The sequence below is a fragment of the Euprymna scolopes genome, chromosome 11, assembly GCF_053919585.1.
Source record: "Euprymna scolopes isolate OS-2025 chromosome 11, ASM5391958v1, whole genome shotgun sequence".
Taxonomy (NCBI): domain Eukaryota; kingdom Metazoa; phylum Mollusca; class Cephalopoda; order Sepiida; family Sepiolidae; genus Euprymna; species Euprymna scolopes.
Window position 1 is genome coordinate 18,283,125 of NC_136492.1, and position 23,658 is coordinate 18,306,782.

The following is a 23,658-nucleotide window of genomic DNA, read 5'->3' on the forward strand; positions in this document are numbered from 1 at the left end:
TTTTTTTTTTTTTTTTTTTTAACTTTTTAAATCATTACTATATTATATTGGATTCAATATAATATAATAATAAATACGAAATTTGCATTAATTAAAATGTCATATTTAAGCGTATTTTACGACCGAGCAATGCCGGACGATCTGCTAGGATATATATATGTGTGTGTATGTGTTTGTGATATATATATATATCATACACACACACACACACATATACGCACACATATATACAAACACACACACACATACACACACACGCATGACGTCATAAAAAATGAATGCTATCTGTATGACGCCATAATTTATAGATAGATTAGTTCAGTAAAAGTACTTAATTTACAATATGGATCGAAAAAAAATAGGAAAACACATCAATGAATGAACCGTGTGTAGGAGTGAGTGAGTGAGTGAGTGAGTGAAAGAAGACGATGGGTGGGAGTTGGAGGCAGAGTAGCAAGGAATTAGATAGAGGGGTGCGAGAGGGGAAGAAAGAGTAACGTCTGTCTTAAATTGCTACGACTGCGCTGCATCCAGAGATTGAATGAGGCTTAATGCCGAAAAAGAGCAGCACGCTGCAGTTCTCTCGACTTATAATATTATTTATTAACCGTGTTTTGTTTTTTTATTTATATAACAAAGATAAATAAGCAATTCTTTTTCTTTTGCCCCTCGGGTTGTTATTTTCCATAATTATATATATATAAACTCGCACCTTAGTTACTGTGTACGGACCGTACCGATATAATATATATCCGCATTTTAGCTTTTTTTTTTTTTCTTTCTTCAAGCGCTCCTCAACAGATAAAAACCTCAACTCGCGAAAAACACCAAAATACATCCGTATATATATATTTTCTTCTCTTCTGTCAAAAACAAACGCCACTATGTCGGCGATCACGAAACAAAGGAAAGACGCGAATAATACCCGCAACAAAGATACCCTTCTACCCGACGGCTCTTCCAACCCAGCTGGAGAGGGGTCACCAGGGACGGCCCCGATGACCCTCTCGAATTTCGAACCACCCGACGGAGGATGGGGTTGGGTCGTTTGTTTTGCATCTCTTTGGGTAAACGGAATTGTTTTTGGAATCCTAAATTCATATGGCATCCTGTATGTATCAATGTTAAAAAAATATGGAACCGGAGACCCTAATATTTCATTCAAAACCTGTAAGTAACGGACCCTATATTCGAATTTATTTAAAAAAAAAAAAAAAAAAAAAAAAAAAAAAAAAAAAAAAAGGGGGGTAATTGTGGTGCGTGGTGCGGTTTACGGGCCGTGCTGAAATAATGTTATTATTTAGATAGCTATTTTTAAAATTGGAAAGAGGGTTTTGTTAACATTTTCGCCGAACACCCTCTCCCCTCTCCATGTTAAGAATGGCTTTCAAAATAACGTTATCTCAGCACGGCGACATAAGTGCAGAAGTAAATAGATATATTTTAAATGAGTACTTGGAAATGTTTTTAATTTCATTTGTAATATATTTTTCTTGCATATGTTGAAGTTTTGTAAAAATTTAAATACTATTTATTTTCTAAATGTGTTTGCTTCTACAGAATTTGAACCGATTTTTCTCACCCCATCCCCCCCCACCTTAACACTAATTTTAAAATTAGTTCAGTAAAATTTTGGTTCGGTTCAAATTTTGGGTACTTGTGCACTTTTGTTACCGTGCTGAAATAACGTTATTTTTAAAGCCATTCGTAATAATGGGGGGGGGGGTGTAACTATTCTGTGTCTGTGCTTCCACCTAACAATTTAATAAAGATAAAGATATTGTGAAACTTGAATTTAACCTGCAAAAAAAAAAAAAAAAAAAAAAAAAAAAAATTAAAAATAGCGCGGTAACCAAAGTGCATAAGCACCAAATTTCGTAGAAGCACTTTTTAACAATCACTAAATTTTTATACTTTAAATTCAAGAATTTTTTTCTATTCTATTTTTTTAAACTTTTGTTCAACAACCTGCTGTTCGTTGTTTTGTGTTCCTCCTTTCATTCATTTCGCTTATTTTCTTTCTTTTCCCATATAATCCACAACATAATGGCCGTGTTACATAACTAGCAGCCAAGGTTAATAAACTTAATTCTAATTAAAAAAAAAAAAAAAAAAAAAATTATCCCCCCCCCCCCGAAAAGTTATGTATTCGTTTTTAGCGAAATATCAAAATGGAATTATTTATATAATCCGGATCGAAATTAATAAAGATAGTTTGTGTACGATTCTCGTCTCTTTCGCAAGAACAAAAAGTGGTACTCCTAGTCCTGCAGTCCTGCACTTATTGATTCGTGCTGCTGAAATAATAACGTTATTTAAAAAGCCATTCTTAACCTGGGGAGAGGAGTGTTTTGTACCTATTCTGTACCTTACAATTGAAAAAAAAAAAAAAAAAATAGCGCGGATCAGTAAGTGCAGCACTGCAGCAACCAAAAAGTTATAGCGAGATAAACTTGTCTTTCTGCTTCAAACTACAGAATCTCATGCCTGATTAGTACAGTCTTATGTCATTAGGTAAACATTGCGAAAGTACCTTAATTTGTGAGGATAGGTCGCCTATAGTGTTACGACGTTACGTAGGGACCGTTTTATTTATTGTATGTAATAGCAGTGTTGGATTGGAGGGTGGGGTGCGTGAGAGGTTAAATACAGGAAACTCGCCGGTCTTATTATATTAATCTCCACCCGGCATTTAATGGTATAAGGTGTTTTTTTTTTTTTTTTTTTTTTTTTTTTAAGAATCATTACCACCCCCTGACATACACAAACCGTAAAAGTGATCAAGAAACAAAGGTCAACGCGGCCTGATTGTTCCACTGAAGACTTGCCTGCAAATAGTATTTATTATTTAGAGGTATTACTCTCAGCCCCCCCCCTATAAGAACGGCTTTCGGAATAAACACTCTTCGAAGGTACACATTGACCGAAATAAATATATAAAAAAGTGCTTGTTAAGAGTCGACAGCTTGATTTTGTTTTGTTAAATATATCGTTTTCAGCAAAAAACAATATTACGCATACGCACTTATGTCGAAAATGGTAATATATCCAAATATTACAAAAACCCATTTATATATATAATTATACATATATATATACACATGTATACATATATATATACATATATCTTTTTAGTAAAAAAAAAAATGTCCATACTCCATCGCTAGTGACAAAAAATATTACACGCCATGAACAAGTAATCTAAAATATTCGTTCCGAGTTATGTCCCCCGTCTGCAAATCTACTTGATAACATCTAAGAAAAATGTAATTTTAGTGCATAAGATTGTTTTTTGCTCAAAACGACATATTTTAAAGAATCTGTCAACTATATCTTAACAAGCACCTAAATAGGTACACTTGCGTACCGTGCTGAAATGTTATTTAGAAAACCATTTTTAACGTGGGGAGGAGGGTTTTTTGATAACTATTCTGCACTTCCAAATGTCGTAAAAATTGAATTCAACTTGAAACTGTTACTTAAAAAAAGGGTACTCATGCAATCCGTACTGAAATGTTATTTTAAAAAGCCATTTTTAACATGAGGGTGTTTTGTGCCTATTCTGTATTTTACAATTGAATAAAAAAAAAAAAAAACTTTAAACTTGGAAATACGATTTTAAAAATAGCGCGGATCAGTAAGTGCATTAGCACCAAAAAAAAAAAAAAATAGCGCGGTAACATAGATGCACAAACACCAATAAATATTACCAAAGGCAAGCTAAGTTACTCCTCTACCTACCTGGAAAGGTTTTGGTTGCTTTAACTTATGGTGTTTAGAAGAGTAACTTAATTTGTCTTTGATAAGTTATGTGTTGTTTGCTTGTTGACCACTTTTTCGGTTTGTTGTCTGTAGTAAAAATGCTTTTTACTTCAAACCGTTTTTGTTTGTCTACGTATTTTGGGCTGCCAAAGTACGTGTACGACGACGTATTTGCGACGAATTTCAACTCTAAAATTATTCTTAGGACACTCAAGAAAAAAAAAAGAAAATACGACACTTACACAAAATGGTAAATATCCAGATACGCTACAACAGAACACCGACCAATCTAATTTTTTTTTTTTTTTTTTTTTTTTTTTTTTTTTTTTTATAGGTAATTGAGGTCGCTGAAAACGAATCTGATAGTCAAACTTTAGGCAAATTTACCGTTCGCATGGTATTAACCCCTGAACCCACGATGAACTACTTTCCACCATTTTGCAGCTTCCGTTTACGCTACGCGCGCGCGCTGTAGCATAAACGACGGCTTCACAAGCAAACTGCCTTCTCACATGGCGTACAAATCTACCGTGGAAAATTTGAAATTAGCTGAAAAAGAAATAAAACAAAAGGAAAGCACTCCAAGTTGGAGAGGGAGGGTAATTTAATTTTGGGTTTGTATTACTGTACACATAGATTCGGAAAAAGTTGTCAAACAAATATATAACAAATAAATGTTATTAAAGGTAAGATAAGTTACTTTTCTACGTAACTGGATATATTTTTCGTGATTTTATTCAATGTAACATGTTTATTCAGCTTGAAAAACAGTGTTTACCGATGTATTGGAAAATTCAAGATGGCGCCTCACTCCCTCTTTAACACGGTAAGTTTGGGAAAAGATGTTATAAATAAAAAACTAGACAAAATACTATTAAAAACCCGCCGAATATGTCAAGCTATGTCACGGTAACATATATTGAGCGAGTTTTTAACAGTATTTTATCCAGTTATTTATTTTATAACACCTTTTCCCAAACTTACCGTGTTAAAGAGGGAGTCAGACGCCATCTTGAATGTTCCAATACATCGGTAAACACTGTATGGTTTTCGAGCTGAATAAACATGTTACATTGAATAAAAACACAAAAAATATATCCAGTTTGGTAGAAAAGTAACTTATCTTGCCTTTGATAACATTTATTTGTTATATATTTGTTTTTTGACAACTTTTTCGAATCTGTGTACAGTAATACAAACCCTTCATTTTTTTTTTTTTTTTTTTTTTTTTCCTGGAACATAGAATTTTCAAAACAGTTAACTAAACTGCAGAAGCACCTATTAAACCACATAAGTTCTATAATTGAATTCCCCTCCCGCCAAAAAAAAAGAATGAAAAACATAATGTTTGGTGCTTATGTTTTTGTAAACCGCATTAAAAACTACGTGAGACAAAAAAAAATGTCCCCCAATTTGTTGTACTTTCTTTAATTGTAAGTCATCTATATTTTTATAAAGTAATAGGGTTCGTGTGTTTCTGTCTGTGTGTACAGCTCTCCATCATCAACGAAATATAAAGGAGGTAAGAGGGTAGATCTCTCCTGGTAGAGAAACATTAGAACCCATTTTAGGATGTTTCTGTTATAGGAGACATAAAAATTTTTGCTTAATTTCTTTATATACTATTCTACAAACCACCCCCATATCGAATGACTTATGCTCATTTGCATATCACATTATATTAAATCTCTTTAACTAATTACCTCGACCTTATTACATATTGGAAATATTCTAATCATTTCAACTGTACTATTTACAAAATCTATTTAATATTTAATCTATCTTCTATCTATCTATATCTATATCTATCTTCTATCTATATATCTATAAAAACAGATGTGTGTGTGCCACAGACGATTTTTGATTGGTTAATCCAATAATCACATCTCCTAAAAAACAATCGTTTCTACGCTCTTACTTTTACCATAAAATATTATGGCTTTATTTATTGTCCATCTTGGAAGGGTTTAATTTTTTAATAACTTGTTATTTACAAATTAAAAAAAATACGAAACTATTATACGAAACTAAACTACACGAAATACGCGCACACACGCACACACACACGTTCACTACCGTCACGTTGTTATGGCAACCAAACCCGCTGACTTCTTTTTCTCATTTCACTCGTGGTCTTAAATTCATTTCGGGTTTGTATTACTGTACACATAGATTCGAATAAGTTGCCAAAAAACAAATATATAACAAATAAATGTTATCAAAGGCAAATTTTTCGTGTTTTTACTCAATTTAACATGTTTATTCAGCTCGAAAAGCATACAGTGTTTACCGATGTATTGGAAAATTCAATATGGCGGCCGATTCTCTCTTTAACACGGTAAGTTTTGAAAAAGGTGTAATAAATAAAAAACCGGTTAAAATACTGTTAAAAACTCGCTCAATATGTTACCGTGACATAGGTTGACATATATTCGGCGGGTTTTTAATAGTATTTTGTATAGTTTTTTATTTATAACACCTTTTCCCAAACTTACGGTGTTAAAGAATGTGTGAGACGCCATCTTGAATTTTCCAACACATCGGTAAACACTGTATTCTTTTCGAGCTGAATAAACATGTTAAATTGAATAAAAACACGAAAAATATATCCAGTTTTTATCGGTTTTTTACCTTCTCTGCAGAAGTACAAAAAAAAAACAAACAAAAAAAAAAAAACGGAAGGTACTTTTACAGAATGTTAAACTAACCCTAACCGATGTTTTATGTTTAGTTTAGGAAAAGTCAGAAGAAATAAAAGTCATTATTGCATGAAATATACGTATTTAGTTGAAGTATTGTTTATGTCAATTCTTTCGAAGAAATTTAGCAAGAATACCTGTAAACCAGGAAATCGGTAAAATGTCATCATGGATGAATACTTGTCTATTATAATTTCTACCCTTGACAAAAACTTAGCCATAACAAAAGAGATTTATTGTTCAGATTGTTTTTGAGATTGATTTCTAAAAAGATATTTTATAAATAAAATCGACTTTAAAATTAAAGACTTAAATTACAATAATTGAATTTAAACATTCTTATTTCAATATTTGGCACATAACACCTGCAAAAATGATCACAATGTCAGGATTTCATTTTATTTCAGAATCGATGGCAAATACTAATATTTAACATTAGTTTATCATTTAAGCCGATAAAAAGCCCCTTTTTTTTCCGAGTCATAAAAGGATTTGGAGTTTCCTAATCAACCTTTCGGGTGCACTCTCAAAATAACTAAAGTGTTGGCTTTAAAAAAATTGGTTCATAAACAGGTTTAGTTTTAATAAAAAAAAAAAAAAATTTAAAAAAATCGCTTTGGTAATTAGATATGTCGTATGGTTATCCCTAATCGCTGAATAAAACCGCTAACGAGTTGAATGATTACGACATAAAATTAAACTCGGGTTCCTGAAACGGAAACTTCGTTTGTTTTTGTTTTTTTCTTATCAATATATTTACATTGTTATTTTGTTTTCAATCATTCGAACAGTTTTCTTTTTCAAGTAATCCAAGTTACAAAATTCCCACTGTTTACTATGCTAAAATCACAATGACTAATGTATACCTATTAACCCTTATCCTTGAGTGGCCTCTGGGCCTTGATAAGTGGTGACACCCATGTAAAAAAAAAAAAAAAAAAAAAAAAAAAAAAAAAAAAAATCACTCGAACAGTTTTCTTTTTATAATGTACAGTTTTAAAAGTTTAAAAACTATATAGTTTTTACTTCAGGAAAATTAATGGGTCAGTTTTTACGATGTGCCCTGTTAAAATACTATTAAAAACTCGCTCAATATATGTTACCGTGACATAGGTTGACATATATTCGGCGGGTTTTTAATAGTATTTTGTATAGTTTTTTATTTATAACACCTTTTCCCAAACTTACGGTGTTAAAGAGGGTGTGAGACGCCATCTTGAATTTTCCAACACATCGGTAAACACTGTATGTTTTTCGAGCTGAATAAATATATTACATTGAATAAAAACACAAAAAAGATATCCAGTTAGGTAGAAAAGTAACTTATCTTGCCTTTGATAACATTTATTTATATATTTGTTTTTGACTATTTTTTCGAATCTATGTGTACAGTAATCTTGCCAGGATGCGGAGGAAAATGAATGAAGGGGGAGGGGAATAAAATAAAAACATTTTGGAAACAGTAAGTTTGAAAGAATTGCTTTGCACAGAAAGAAATTAATGAAAAAATAAAATTAAATTTCTTTTCTTTCTTGATTTTTTTTTTTAGTTTTTTATGAAAAAGGAAGTCAAAATTAAGACTATAAAAAACAATTTTTATTAAGAGCGAACCTCAGTCGTCAGGTCTGTAAAAAAAAAGACGTGGAATAATAAATGTTTTCTAATACAAATTGTTTTTACTTATGTGTTCATTTGTCTCTTTGAAGTTCGTTTGTTTAATATATCGGTTTGCAATATAATTTTGTCATTCTGTCAGACTCAAATTTTAAATCTATATATCTATAAAAGTGTGTGTGTGTGTGTGTGTGTGTGTGTGTGTGTGTGTGTGTGTGTGTGTGTACATTTCCCTACGAAATAACTCTGTCAATTTTTAGTCTACAGACTCGAAATTTGATATACAGGGTACTGAGATTTGGAAAAATCTATGTGATCGGTTTTTAGCCAGAAATTTGGCGATTAAGGGGCCAAAGTTCAACGATTTGAGCTTTGAGAACTCTACCAAACTTCTCCGACAATTTTGGGTCTACACACTTGAAATTTTAGATATAGCTTCCGTGGACATGGATCTAACTTAATAACTTGATTTGAGCCCAAAACAATAAATTTTCAGGGGTCATAATAGGGGTCAAAGTTTTAAAAATTACCCCCTTTTTTTTTTGCTCAGCATACACCTCCAAACACCCGGGCAACGCCGGGCACCCATGCTAGTAAAAAATATCTCCGTAATTTTTTGATTGATACGCCATGTGAGAAGGTAGTTTGCTTGGTGAAGCAAGCCGTCGTTTATGCTGCAGCGCGTGCGTAGCGAAACGGAAGCTGCAAAATGGTGGAAAGTAGTTCGTGGGTTCAGGGGTTAATACCATGCAAACGGTAAATTTGCCCAAAGTTTAACTATCAGATTCGTTGTCAGTGACCTCAATTACCTATTAAACATATTAGTGGTTGGTGTTCTGTTATCTGGATATTTACGCACAAAATGTTATGGACTGTGATATTTTTCTTTTTAAATAGGATTTTCAAATTAAATTCAAGTTTTACGATCTTTTAATTAAACTATTAGAAAGTATAGACTATAAGCCCCATCCCCTCCCATGTTAAAAATGGATTTCTAAACGTTATTTCAGCACTGTCTATATTTTGCATACCAAATATACAAATAAATGAATTTTTATGTCAAACTAAGGTAAGAAAGGGACTCAGAATTTCAGTCCAGAGTATTGACGGTGAATATAGTTGGTCCCCAAAATGACCGAAGAAGCAGTTTACGATCTAAGTCGCGGAAATAAAATCGACAGACCTGAATGAGACCCCCCCCTATAATTTTAATCAGTTTCTACAGTTGGTATTTTTTTAATTTTACGTAACCCAGCGTAGTACCCCCCCCCCCTGTTAAGAACGGCTTTCGGAATAAACACCACCACCCCAATCTCGAAACCTATACTACATACTAAAACATACTATAAAAAAAATATAGGAGGGTGATTCTCTCGTTTTGGTCCGCCGAAAACCCATAAACAAACACTAAACATGCAAAAGGTTTTTATTTTATTTTATTTCATTTTTTTATTACATTTTCACCCCAAACAAGGCACATTGCCACTTTGGTGTAGGGGGCTACTATCAGGGTCAGCAACTACTGGGGCACTATGTAGGGACTTGGGCAGCAAGATGTCGGTTCACGTTGCACTTGAACTTCTGCATGTCAGTACAGTTAGGGAAGCAGGATCCTGGAATGGAATTCCAGAGTCTAGCGGTTCTGGGGAAGAAACTACTGGAGTAGAAAGATCTTTTACATCTAGGGATCTCTACTGTGTGGGGTGGGATTTAGCTACTTGTCGGGTTTGTCGAGGGTGTCTGCGTCGTGGGGGCACAAGTGTCAGCAGTTCGTCAGAGCATTCACCATTAAAATACTGGTTAATAATGTCCCTATTTACTTGCCTCCCCACGAGGGCAGAGTTAGACACAAGGTTGGTTTTTAATGTGGAGGAAAATGTAGCTCCTCCAGGGGCACTCTAGATAGGAGCAAAAAATAAAAATTGACTCAATTTAGAATTTTTTCTCCACTGAGGTAAAAAAAAAAAAAAAAAAAAAAAAAAAAAAAAAAGCGAAGTGTAGTATCGGAACAGTATCGGAACATATACTACACTTTGATAAAGGCCAAGGAATAGATGTTTGGTTAATGTTACTGTGGTAATAAGGATTACAAACTGAAATTCGATTCCGGTTGCTGAACGGTGTCTGTGCAATATCTCTTTAAATTCAAATGTTACGGTATCTTTTAAGTGAAGTGAAAGAAAAAGCTCTGTTAAGAATAGGTTCTAAATTATTTATTTCAGCACGGCCCGTATTCATTTTGTACACTTTTCTTGTTTTGTTTTGTTTTTTGCAAAACAGTTTATAATTAGGGTTTGTATTACTGTACACATAGATTCGAAAAAGTTATCCAAAAACAAATATATAACAAATAAATGTTATCAAAGGCAAGATAAGTTACTTTTCTACGTAACTGGATATGTTTTTCAGTATTTTTATTTAACATGTTTATTCAGCTCGAAAAGCATAGTGTTTACCGATGTATTGGAAAATTAAAAATGGCGCCCGACTCTCTTTAACACTGTAAGTTTGGGAAAAGGTGTTATAAATAAAAAAAAAAAAAACTGGATAAAATTCTGTTAAAAACCCGCTCAATATATGTTACCGTTATATAGGTTCGGCGGGTTTTTAATAGTATTTTGTCTAGTTTTTTATTTATAACACCTTTTCCCAAACTTACCGTGTTAAAGAGGGAGTGAGGCGCCATCTTGAATTTTCCAATACATCGATAAACACTGTATGGTTTTCGAGCTGAATAAACATGTTACATTGAATAAAAACACGAAAAACATATCCAGTTAGGTAGAAAATTAACTTATCTTGCCTTTGATAACATTTATTTGTTATGTTTTTTGACAACTTTTTCGAATCTGTGTGTAGTAATACAAACCCCCAAAATAATATTACCTACTTATTGTCACGCCGAAAATAGTAATATTTTAAAAAATTACGAAAAATCATCGAGCAGAAATTTCTTTCTAGTTGAAAGTAATTTTTACGGAAAATTGTAAAATCGCATTTTTCTTAAACGTTAAAAAATACTGTAGGCTACGTACAGGGGACATAACTCAGAAAGGAATATTTTAGATTACTTATCATAGCTGCAATATTTGTAGTCTATAGCGATACTTTTTTTTTTTTTTTTTTACTAAAAACAGAATAGCAGTTTACTTGATTTTTCGTAATTTTTGGATATATTACTATTTTCGACGTGACAGTTCAAGTACGTCATATTGTTTTTGCTTAAAACGATATATATTTTTTTAAATAGATTTGTCGACTATGGCTTTAACAAGCACCTATAATTTAATTAACAAATACCGTTAAAAATAAAATCAAAACCGTTTGATTTCCTTGTGTGAATTATAATGGGGAACACTTTCTGCATTGACACCGTTTTCTCCTTCGAAGCAACAACCGGAACTGAATTTCAATACCTAATCCTTACCATAACAAAAAAAAAAAAAATTACAAACTTGGTCTTCAATAACGTTGAAAAGTGCCTTTAGAATCGTAAGCTGCCTCAGCAACTTCCGGAACTCACTCGAGATTTTAATACACTTGAACGGAAATAAATAACTGGAATACATTTCAGAAACACGTGTTAACATCGAGAAATTTCTGCTTTTTTTTTTTTTTTTTTTTTTTTTTTTTTTTTTTTTTCCGTCCGCATTTTTCACCTCTTACGCCAATCGAAGTTCTCGACAGCTGATATGATAAAAAAAAAAAAAAAAAAAAAAAAAAAACGGATTACATAGATTTTTTTTTTTTTTTTTTTTCTTTTTCGATCTTCTCGAAGATGAAAACTGATAACTGACATAGGTTGCATAACACATTGGTTTATATTTAGCGGTTTACAACAACCCGATTAAGAAACCTTTACGTAACGGTACTAATATTCTGTATTATATAAAGTTTATCACGATTGTTAGTCATGTATGCCTCATGTACTTTTATTTTAACTGCGGTAATTTATTTTCGGTCAGTAAAATACACAAAAAATAGACATTTGTACCCCTTTATTTTTTAAACCTATTCACCCAATATGGTGAAATAGAAAGTACCCATTTGACTATGGTTTCCGCTTTTGAAATCGGAGATTAACAACCGAGTTATTAGTTCCCAATTATAGTTTGGGTGGACTTATTTGTTTGATTAATTTCTCTTTTGTTGGTACTAGTGCAGAGAGTGATCCGATCCGGACGTAAATAATGTTATTTAAAAAGCCATTCTTAACATGGAGGGTGTTTTGTACCTATTCTATACTTTAACATTACAATTGAATAAAAAAAAAAAAACATCAATTAAACTTGGAAATACGATTTTAAAAATAGCGCGGGCTGCACTAGCACCCTTTCGTTAATTAAATCCAGTTATAAAAACTCTTTCTTTCTTTTTTTTCTTTTTTTTTTTTATAACCCTAATCTAACTTTCAGATTTAGTTCGGCAAAAGTATTTTTTTTTATTTATTTTTTATTTTATTTATTTTTTTTTTCGGTTAAAATTCGGTAGAAGCAGAGTAGTCCTTCGAAAAAGTAGTCAAAAATTAAATATATAGTAAATAAATGTTACCAAAGGCAAGATGATTTACTCTTCCACCTACCTGGATAGGTTTTTAATTAAGTTAAATGCTTATTCAGCTAAAACAAAAAAACAGGTTTTGAAAGAGTACCCGATTACGAGAAAAAAAAAAAAAAATGACCGCGTAACAAATACATTCTGGCCATTTTTCTTGTGGTCGCGTACCCTTTAAACTTGCTTGTTTTTCGAGCCGATTAAACATTTACATTTTAGTAACACTAAAAACCTACCCAGTTGAGTAGAAGTTTATTTTGGTGTTTTTTTTTTTTTTTTTTTTTTTTTTACGACCTGCCTCAGCGTAGTATAAACGCCCCCTTACCACCCATGTCAAGAACGGCTTTCAAAATAAACACCCCAATCTCCCGATGTTAAGAACGGCTTTCGAGGTTGGAGGGGGGTAGTTTATTCTGAAAGCTGTTCTTAATATGGGGAGGTTGGTGTTTATAATACGCTGGGTCCTGGGAAACGTCATAAAAAGTTTTTGCCTTTGGTAACATAAGAGAAGACTGAGTGTACACATAGATTCGAAAGTTACCAAAAAAACAAATATATAATAAATGTTATCAAAGGCAAGATAAGTTACTTTTCTACCTAACTGGATCCTTTTTTAGTGTTTTTATTTAATGTAACATGTTTATTCAGCTCGAAAAGGTGTTTACCGATGTATTGGAAAATTAAAAATAGCGCCCGCGCCCGACTCTCTCTCTCTCTCTCTCTCTCTCTCTTTGACGGTAGGCTTGGGAAAGCGATTAAAAATAAAAACTAGATAAAATACTGTTAGAAACTCGCTCAATATGTTACCGTGACATAGGCTGGCATATATTCGGTGCTTTTAACAATATTTTGTCTAGTTTTAATTTTTTTTTTTTTTTAACTCCTTGAGCGCCATTTTTAACTTTCCAATACATCGGTAAATACTGTGTTTTTTTGAGCTGAATAAACATGTTACATTAAATAAAACCACTAAAACATATCCAGTTAGGTAGAAAAGTAACTTATCTTGCCTTTGATAACATTTATTTGCTATATATTTGTTTTTGTACAACTTTTTCGAATCTATATAGTAATACAAACCTTTTACTTGTTATATATATTTGATTTTTGGTGCAGTTTAAAGAAGTAGGTCCCGCAGACATTATTGACCCTTTGAATGATGGATAAAGAAAGCATGAATTTTTTAAATTCTTTTTACTTTTAGCTTAACTTGCTTTTATATATTGCACCATTTCGTTTTTTAGTAATAAATTAGGCACCGCCAAAAATGGCCGCAAAATTAAGTTGTTGTTGTTTTTTAAAACTAAATTACATTTATTAAAATCCATTATTTCTGAGTAACTTTTTTTTTCCAGAAAGATAAAACCCTGAATTTTATCATATAGAAAACAGAATAATGTAAAACTTTTTCTATTTTTAATTAAATTTTCCCAAAAAGTTAACAATTGACATTTTTTTGTCTTGCACAAAAAACGTACATAAATATTTAAAAAAAAAAGGTTTTTGAAATAATTAATTCATTTATTTATTGTCTAAGATTTAGGATTTTCTAAGAGAATATGCAAAAATATTATAATATAAGTACCTTAATTTCAAATAATTCCACTTATTCATATAGCTAACCAGATATTTCGCGTCGATTTCGCGACTCTGTTTACGTTTGTGTCTGATAAGGAGAAAACTATGGAAGACCAAACAGGCCAAAAAACTTATTTTTCAGTGACGAAAATTTCAATGTATTATTAAGCTGAGGCTGGCCAGTACCAGATGGGTGACCATTTGTATGAGTTTGGTTTTTAATGTGTATGTGTGTGGGGGCCAGACTCCCCAAAATGGGGTGGGGGGCAATTTAAAGCAGAATAAAAAAAAAATTATTTCAGCGCGTTTGGTCCACCGTAGTCGAAAGGCGGCAAACGTTTTCAAACGGGATCGAAAAAAATGATGCTATTTTTAACACAAAGAGCACAATATTTATCGAATTTTTTTTTTTTTGTATCAATTATTCAAAGCATGCCATGTTTAATAATGGTCATGCATTATTCGGCTCGCTAAAAAAAAATTTATTTATTTATCAAAAATTTTAAAATGGCTTTTTTCGTATAAATATTAAAAAAATTTTTTTTTTGTTTTGCTTAACTTAAATTAATTATTTTACTTAACATATTCACCGAATTTCACACTTCAAAACTCAAAAGCGGGATAATTAAACACAATCGAAGTTCTGATATTCAGACGTCAAAATAAGGTATGCAAACAAGTTTTTTTTTTTTTTTTTTGGTATTATTATACAAACACCGTGACAGCGTTAGGGTTAGGGTTAGGGGTAGGGTTAATTCGCTGTCACGGTGTTTGTATAGTTTTACTTTTTTTTTTTTTTAAATCTATAATTCTGTCCCTTACAACAACACAATGTTTTGTTCAGTTTCAGATGATTATTTTAAGCATATTTGTTCCCACTTCAAAACAAGGGGGGGGTTGTAAGCAAAAAAAATATATATATAAATATCGTTTATGAAAAATAAGTACACTGTTATAAAGTTCATTCTTCTCTTAATAATCGCTGAAAATTTCGTATTGATCGGATAATTACCTGATTTTTGGTAGATTTTTAAAAAGACGGTCCGTCAAAAAGTACTGACCTGCCCCCCAGTTTTGGCGGTGCCCAAATAAATGCTTCTCAACATTAAAAAACAACTTTGTGTCTAACTCTGCCCCCCCCCCCTCCGTGAGGAGGCAAAGTAAATAGGAAGTAATATTGCGGCTGAAAAACGTTTTTCGACCCCAATAAAAGCATTTTTGCGCCCTTGTTCTAAATTAACTAGCCACTACTTGTTTCAAACTTATATATATATATATATATATATATATATATATATATATAACCGCTTTAAAATAGTAAAAAAAACAAAGCTTTTCCCGTTTGTCTTTTTTAGAAGGTGGAGGGGTTGAGGCGCCCGTATTATCCCAAAGACCCAGCTATGTAAATACTTTCAATACCTTTTCAATAATTTACAAATTCTTTGTTTACAATTATTTTTTGTTTTAAAATTAAATTTTCTAAAATATTTTATGTATGCTTACGTTTTGTTTTTAAATAAAATTAAGAAATTAATTTAAAAAATACTTTTATATATCCATCTTCATTCAAAAGGGTTGCTTTTCTGTAGTTTCACCGGTTGTTAACCTAAATTTTTCGAATGTCAGAACGAGGCTCGTCTGTGGGACCTACTTCTTTAAGCTGCACCTTTTATTTAGCCATTGAGTATGAGCTTTCAAATTAAAAGGGGTGGAAGATTTATAAAATAAATAAATGGGTACTTATGCAGAATACAGGCCGTGCTGAAATAACGTTATTTTGAAGACCGTTCTTAACATGGGGAGGGAATTTCGTAATTTCTGCACTTTCACCTAACAATGTAATAAACAAGATACACCGTAAACATTGAATTTAACTTGAAAATGCTATCAAAATATAGCACGGTCCGTATTATGCGTAAGTATCGATAAGTGTTACCAAAGGCAAGATAAGTTACTCTTAACTTCTTTTAAAGCATTTTCATTTATTTTTTTTTTATTTATTTATTTTGATTTTATTTATTTATTTATTTTTTTTTTGCATCAAAGGAAATCGCGTATCTACTCTGTTCTGTTAGAAAGAAAAAAAATTATGGCTGCCATAATTATTGCAAGAGAACCCCTAATAATCGCTCAATAATCGAAAATTAAACAAGAGTTCACGTGTATGAGCGGTACCCCCCTCCTCCCCAGTTCTTTATTTACGTCTTTTTAAAGCCAATTATTATCGAATGGACAATCTACCAGATTATAAAAAGTGCAATAAATAAAAGAAACAAATTTGAATATTTGTATGAGTGCTCAATTTCTTATGCAACGTTCTAGTGAAATCGATGACTCATTTTAGAACCACTTACTATTTTCGAGGACTAACTTTAACGAAATATAAAAACTGGTTTCCTCGATAGACCATTCCTGTAATGATCCGGTCCCTGTTGATTTTGCGGTGGAAGGCTAGTTCTAGGAGATCCACCCTCCCAGGCCTTCCCTTCTCTCTTTGAGAAGGGGTTAGTTGATTGCTAATCGTCTGAGACATCCTTATCGGGTAATGTCGACGGGGCTGCCCAGACACTTTTTTGCCGTACAGTGGCCCTTCTCTGGGGGCGCTGACTTAGGTGTGTCAGAAACTTTGTGAAAAATATTGAATAATTCGACTCCCCTGTCTTTCCAAGCTTATAACTACTCGAAAAATGTAATTCAAACCCTATTTTTTTTTTTTTTCAATTAAAGGAGCAAGGACTAAGGTTTCATTTAAAAAAAAAAAAAAAAAAAAAGTTTTAAACTTCGGACTTTACAGGTAAATTTCTAAAACATTTTTGTTTTTAATTTGAATATATTTATTGATCTTTTATCTTCAATTTGTGATATATAAAACTATGAGTAAATTATTTACTTTTTAATAGATATTTCAAAATGGGGGAAGCGTAAATTTAAGAAAACGTTTGTCTAAAATATATTCGGTTTATTGGAAAGAGCATAAAATTTCACACTGACCCTGAAAATATCGTAAAAATAGAATCAATAGAAAAATTTTGATAGATTTTTAAAGTTTAAAAATTGAAAAATACTAAACTCGTAAAATTGAATTAATTACTGTTTTTTTTTTTTGTTTTTTTTTTTTAATATTTCTATTACTTTCAAACCAACTTTAATAGTTTATTTTGGAAGTATAATCCATAAAGAAAATAAACAACCCACTTTTAAAAGAGAAATTACGAGTTTTTTTTTATATATATTTTATTCGCAGTTTCGTGTTAGGGGTGTCAAAAATTCCTACAAAAATGACTTCTCCATCCAACTTTCTGACCCTGGTGTCTAAGTTCGTCAGTGGGAGAGAACTAAAAACCTACTTCGCAAAATTCCTGCATGGCACACGTGCAACGTGCAACCAAGTGAAATCAGACTCCGCTACAAAATCGAAGCCGTTCAAAATGATGAGACGTTTGTGGTGTTTGTGTAGATTAGTGATTTAAAAACCAACGCATTTCGGGTAAAAAATATTACGTTCGTACTTGGTCTCATGTCGAAATTAGTATGAATTCCTAAAATTGCGAAAAATAATACAGTACAAAAAAAAAAAAAAATCGTATGTTTTGTAATGTAGAAAAGCTGTTCGACCAATTCAGTATGACAAACTGACTTATCTCCCCTGACTTAAATTAAGGGTCACCATTTTTAAATACAATGTCAGAACGTAATTGAGGATTGGTTTGTTGTTAAAAATGTATCTAGCACATGTTCTACTGGACCGTTTTTCTAAATTTTAACATTTATACTAATTTCGACATCGTATATATGCATTACTAATCTACACAAGCAGTAAGCACCCTGTTTTTTCTTTTTGTTTTTTTAATTAAATACTAGCGGGTAGGGGCGGCCTTGTCCGGGCGTAAAATACGCTTAAATGCTATATTAAGTTATCCCACTTTCGCATATTATTATAGTCGTGATTTCAAAAGTAAAATAAAAGTATTTAGGTGCCATCAGCTAGAATCGAACCCGAAAGCAAAACTGTAGCATTCAAAGCTGGTGGTGTTACCACTATGCTAACGCATATAAAGTGATTTAAAAATTCAAAATAAACTAAGATAAATGTACAAAATGTTTAACTATTTCAATTTTTGACCCTTGAAAAGAAATTTTAACGGGCTAAAGAGACCCATAAAAGTGGCCCGTAAAAAATCCAATCATTTGAGTCCCTTAGCGCCGCTCCGTTCTGCGACTTTTAATTTCGGAAGATATAGTTGGAAAATATGGACACATGCCGACGGACGGAGACAGACAAACATGTAGCTGTTTATATATTAGGTATATAACATCGGTTGTCAATTTTCCGTTTAGAACAAACTGGAGTCATTGTCAAGCAGACATTTTCCATATTACCTCGTAATATTAACTTTTTTTTTTTTTCAATAACACACACAATCAACACATTTAATTTGTTAGCTTACAAAAACCTCAACATATGCGCATAATTTCGATATTAATTCTGACACATTTATTGTTTTTAAATTGCTTCCTTTGTTTTAATTCTTTGTATGTAGGCTACAATGGCGATTATTAACACAATAGTATTATTTCTATTGTTATATCGGTAGTTTTTGAGATGCGTACAAATGGGCATTTTGCAATACTGACAACAAAATTAAAACATATATATATGTGTGTGTGTGTATAACAAAACAAATATAACACATGTTACCAAACGTAACTCTTCAATGGGTATCTCCAACACACGCGACAGATTTAACCCCACCCCCAATATGCAACACAATGTAACTGACCTAATTTAATATTATTACTTATACAATTTAAAAGAAGCTTCAAATATATTAGGGTTTTTTTTTTTTTTTTTCAGTGTACGAAAATAATGAAAATGCGAGACGTTATCGACGCTGTAAAACAACGTTCTTATGTAGTGATCATTTTGAAAACGTAAATACACGTGTCTAAAAAAAAATCTAGCAAAAATCAACTATGGTCATTTTTATCAAATTTTCGATGCTTATTTTGAAATTAACTTGTATTTAAAGCAGATTCCGTTAAATATATGAATAAATTTAAGTTGATAAAAATTGTAACATTTTATAAAGCAGAAGAGTTTAAATTTAAAATATGTATTAATGGCCTGAGAAGGCCACAGAAGATAACCAAGCAAAAAAAACAAAAACCCTAAGCAAGAGTCATCCCAAAGCAGCTAAATCAAAGCTGGACTGCCAGGACCCCCCGCCCCCCTTCTCTCTGTCTCCCTCTGTCTGTCTTATATGTATATAGCATTTCAGCCTGGTGTCGCCCGGGTGTTTGGAGGTGTATGTTGAGCAAAAAAAAAAAAAAAAAAGCGGTCAATTTTTTTAACTTTGACTCCTATTATGACCCCTTAACATTTATTGTTTTGGGCTCAAATCAAGTTAGATCCATGTCCAAGGAACCTATATCTAAAATTTCAAGTGTTTAGACCAAAATTGTCGGAGGTTGGTAGAGTTCTCAATGGTCAAATCGTTGAACTTTGACCCCCTTAACAGCCAAATTTTTAGCCGAAAACCGATTACAAAGATTTTCCCAAATCTCAGTACCCTGTATATCAAATTTCGACTCTGTAGACTTAAGATTGAGTTATTGCGTAGGGAAATGTACACACACGTTCATGCACGCGCGCATATATATATATATATATATATATGTATAAAAAATACACACGCACACACAAGAAAATAGGCAAGTTTGGGCATAATGTAGGCTCTATTTTTACCAATTATAATACTATTTTAACCATAAAATAGTATAATTTTCAAAAAGCTTGCGAATTTTCATAGAACCGAAGATAGGAGCATTTCAATATTTAATTTGGCTACCGGTATGTGCGCGCACACACACACACACACACATATTATATATATATATATATATATATATATACTAGCAGAAGTACCGGTCGTTGACTGGGTTCAAAAACAGCTTACAGAAAATGGACTCTGATTTATAAAAGTACTAGCGAGGGGTACCCGGCGTTGCCCGGGTGTTTTTCGGGGTATGTGAAAAAAAAAAAAAAAACGAAGCCTTCACGACGCGCAGTTGGAAAATAGTAAAGTGTTAAAAAAGAAAAACAGGTGCGCGTTTTTGATTGACGTGACGGCGATAGGTATTCAGCAGTTACGATTTTGTGCGGAACAGTTTTGAATAAATCGGTTTGTTTGTTTATAATTAACGTTTGAAAGTCAATAAAATTAAATAGACAGGTGAGCTCCGTGGATAACTCTGAGATATTACAATTTATAGATGATATAAAAAGTTTTAAGTTGTGAACCGAGCAAGCGCTTCTCTGAAAGAAGCCTTTTGTGGACATCGAGGAAAAGCGTACATACATACACACATACATTTTCGCTTTTATATATCTCTATATAAATAAAATGAACTCATTTTTTCCCGTCTGATTTTGACCTTAATAGGATTAAAAATCAAGATATTTCATGCAAATATAATATGCACAAACGGCAGAACAATATCTGAGGTGTGTTATAAGCTTATTTCTCAAATTCCTCGATAATCTTAGATTTCTATACTTTTTCTGCTGAGAAGTCACGGCCAAAATCGGTTAAGATCAATGGAAGTGGTAAAATATTTTCTCTCTAATAAATTCCTCCTCCCCTTGCCACCACTTAACACCGTTTGGGGATCGTTCACAAGGAACAGTTGAAAAGAGAACACCGGTTTGGCTTCGTAGTTCTTTCATGTGAAGTTATTTAAAATCACTAAACTAAGCTGCAGTGCTCTGTGGCGTAGTGGTTAGCGTTCTGGACAATTCACATTATTTTTTTTTTATTTTTTTTTTTTTTTTTTTTTTTTTTTCCTAAACAACTGGAATGGACTTTTCTTGGTGGCCGAACTGTTAACGTTGCAGATGTTTTTTTTTTTGTTTGTTTTTTTTTCACACTTTATTTTCCTACTTTTACTCATGACTCCAGGTTTGATCCTTCCTACTTACCTACCATAACATTTTTAAAACTCCCCCCCCCTCGTCCCGGAAACAAACACTCGGGCAACGCCGGGTACCCCCGCTAGTATATATATATATATATAGATGATAGATTATGAAAAGGAACGGTTGTAAAAAGATACGTTCGAATTTGGGGGTATCAAAACCAAAGTAAAAATAAAATAAACCGTATAATTTATTATACTATACCTGTTCACACTGAAACACTTATCACAATATTCTGTGAATCTATATTAAAAAAATCTTGTTAAACTTTGTGACATATTTCCATTCTCTGTAGGTCAGGTGCGAACGAACACCCCATAATTTTATGCCATATTTCTTCAAACTGAAACATAATTATCAAAGTATACTTACGCAGATAGATATGAAGTCTTTAAAGCTTGTGCCTATTTCCGTTCTATGGAGGCCAGGCGTGAACTCAGACCCCACAATTTTATATCATCCCTATTAAGTTAAAACATACTTATCAAAGTATTATGTACATCTCTATCAAAAACACTTGTAAACGTTTTTTAATTTTTTAATTTCTTTCCATACTTTGTGGACCAGGCGCGAACGCAGACCCCACAATTTTAATGAATCATCATTATGCCAGATCAAACATACCCGTTCCTGTGTCTCGATACTTCTATCATTGTGATCAGTTTTCTATAATAGTCAACCATATAGGAGCCTATTCGTGACCAGAGACACAAATGTTCAGCTTGTGTGTGTGACAAAAAAAAAAAAACAACATACAATGTAGTGATCGACTATGGCACATCGGTACAATATCAGAAGGCGGATACTGGTGTCATAAGTTCAATCTTAACCTATGCTGACGACGGCTATAAGCCAGAAACATGCAGGTCCATAGGTATACTGTTATGCACGTAAAATATTAATTATACCACCGTTTTTTAGCAATTTTATAAGTTCCAAATCTCTGCAACTATTTATCAGAATTGAACAAATTAGGGCCCATTGGAACGGTAATGACCTGAATTGTGTTGTGGGCTGTGTGACATTTGCCCTTCTGGTCGCACATTAAGGGGATCATCCAGAGCCTATTTTTGGCACTTTTTTTACAGCTATAAAATGTTTCGATCATAGTTATTTGTTTTCCTAGTTTTGCATATTAATTACAAAATATATTTTTCCCAAATCTCTGGCCTTGATAAAGGAGAGACTAAAACTTACTGCTATGGTTTTAAATGAAATAACAGCAAAGGGAGACTTGATTCCAAATTTTTCTCATTTGTTATATATCTCATCTTTGGTTTCATAAGGTAAATTTCAGTGTATAAGGATTGATAGTGGTGATATTCATAATCATACCCTATTTCCAAAAGAGGAGATATAACATGGGAAATATTTGGAATCAAGTCTCCCCTTTGCTGTTATTTCAGATCATTTGAAATCCTAGCAATTTTGAGTTTTCCTTCCATCAAGGCCAGACGTTTTGAGATGTATATATAAACTATTATTTACTCGAAGTTGTAAATAAAAATATTGATTTTTATGTCCAGCAAAAATAAGGCACAAGGTCCTTTTTATTGTACAAAGGGGTGGGGGTATAGGGATATCACCCCCTCTCCTTTAAAAAAATCTTTTTCTTTTTTTTTTTTTTTTTACCCTTTATTCCAAAGATTATTGCCACTCGGAACGTGAGGGGCTACTAACAGGATTGTGGGAAGTTGAACAGCAGGATGTTCCCATTAAATCTAAACTTCTGTAGGTTTGTACAGTCAGAAGCAAGAAACGGGGAGGAAATTCCAGGCAAGGCAAATTGCTACCGAGACGGAAAGGCTACTGTGACTTAGGGGCTAAATTTACAAGGGAAAATGAGGAGTTGAACAGCAAGCATTTCTGTATTTTTACAACCGAGAGGGGGGTCCAAAGGAAAGTTGTCTAAAGAAGCTATTAAAGTTTTGACATATGAGGAACTCCACCATGAAGGAGTGGGATTTTGCTGCAAGGCGAATTTGTCAAGGGTATTCACTTTGAAGGAGGGGTACAAGTGCAGGAAGTTTATGGATTGGGACAAGAATAAATACCTCAGTCTATGACGATTTCTGTTGAAGCGATTTGCTCCCCAAATAGTTGGCAAATTCTATCGACTAGTTTTTTATCCCCCCCCCCTCAGTGGTGATAGGGCAAATAAAATTTTCCCCTCCCGCGAATATTAACCAATAATAAAAATCAAACGGTTTATTAAAAAGAAATCCGCAAAAAGAAAAAAAAAGTTCATACGGTGGATTAATTGACACGGTTACCGCTTGGAAACTGATAAAATTTTAGTCATTTTGAAAGCATACCATTGCAATACAGCAATCTTGAGTCAACTAAAAGTATCCGAATGTCGGATTTTTAATTTCCGAAGTGATTTCATCATCCCCCCCCCCCTCGCCATGTTATCAATGTTTCGGCATTCAACCTACGATTGTCAAGATTGTCCCGATTTCTCTTCTAACGAAG

At 32.7% G+C, this 23,658-nt stretch overlaps 1 protein-coding gene and 1 long non-coding RNA gene across 5 annotated transcripts in view; one reads left to right on the plus strand and one right to left on the minus strand.

Moving 5' to 3' along the window:
- LOC145287783 (uncharacterized) overlaps positions 1-11,695 on the minus strand; it is a 47,116-nt gene extending 35,421 nt beyond the window's left edge. Inside the window, exon 1 of one of the 2 annotated variants that reach the window (XR_013869197.1) lies at positions 11,531-11,695. This is a non-coding gene — a long non-coding RNA (uncharacterized LOC145287783). Of the gene's footprint in view, positions 1-4,004; positions 4,087-11,530 lie in introns of those variants that run through there. The other variant, XR_013869196.1, reaches the window with a different exon arrangement.
- LOC145287782 (monocarboxylate transporter 10-like) overlaps positions 336-23,658 on the plus strand; it is a 200,581-nt gene continuing 177,258 nt past the window's right edge. For all 3 annotated transcript variants that reach the window (XM_080135607.1, XM_080135608.1, XM_080135609.1), the window contains exon 1: positions 336-1,170. In XM_080135607.1, the coding sequence (XP_079991733.1) occupies positions 885-1,170 (286 nt within the window). In that variant the 5' untranslated portion in view covers positions 336-884. The remainder of the gene's footprint in view (positions 1,171-23,658) is intronic.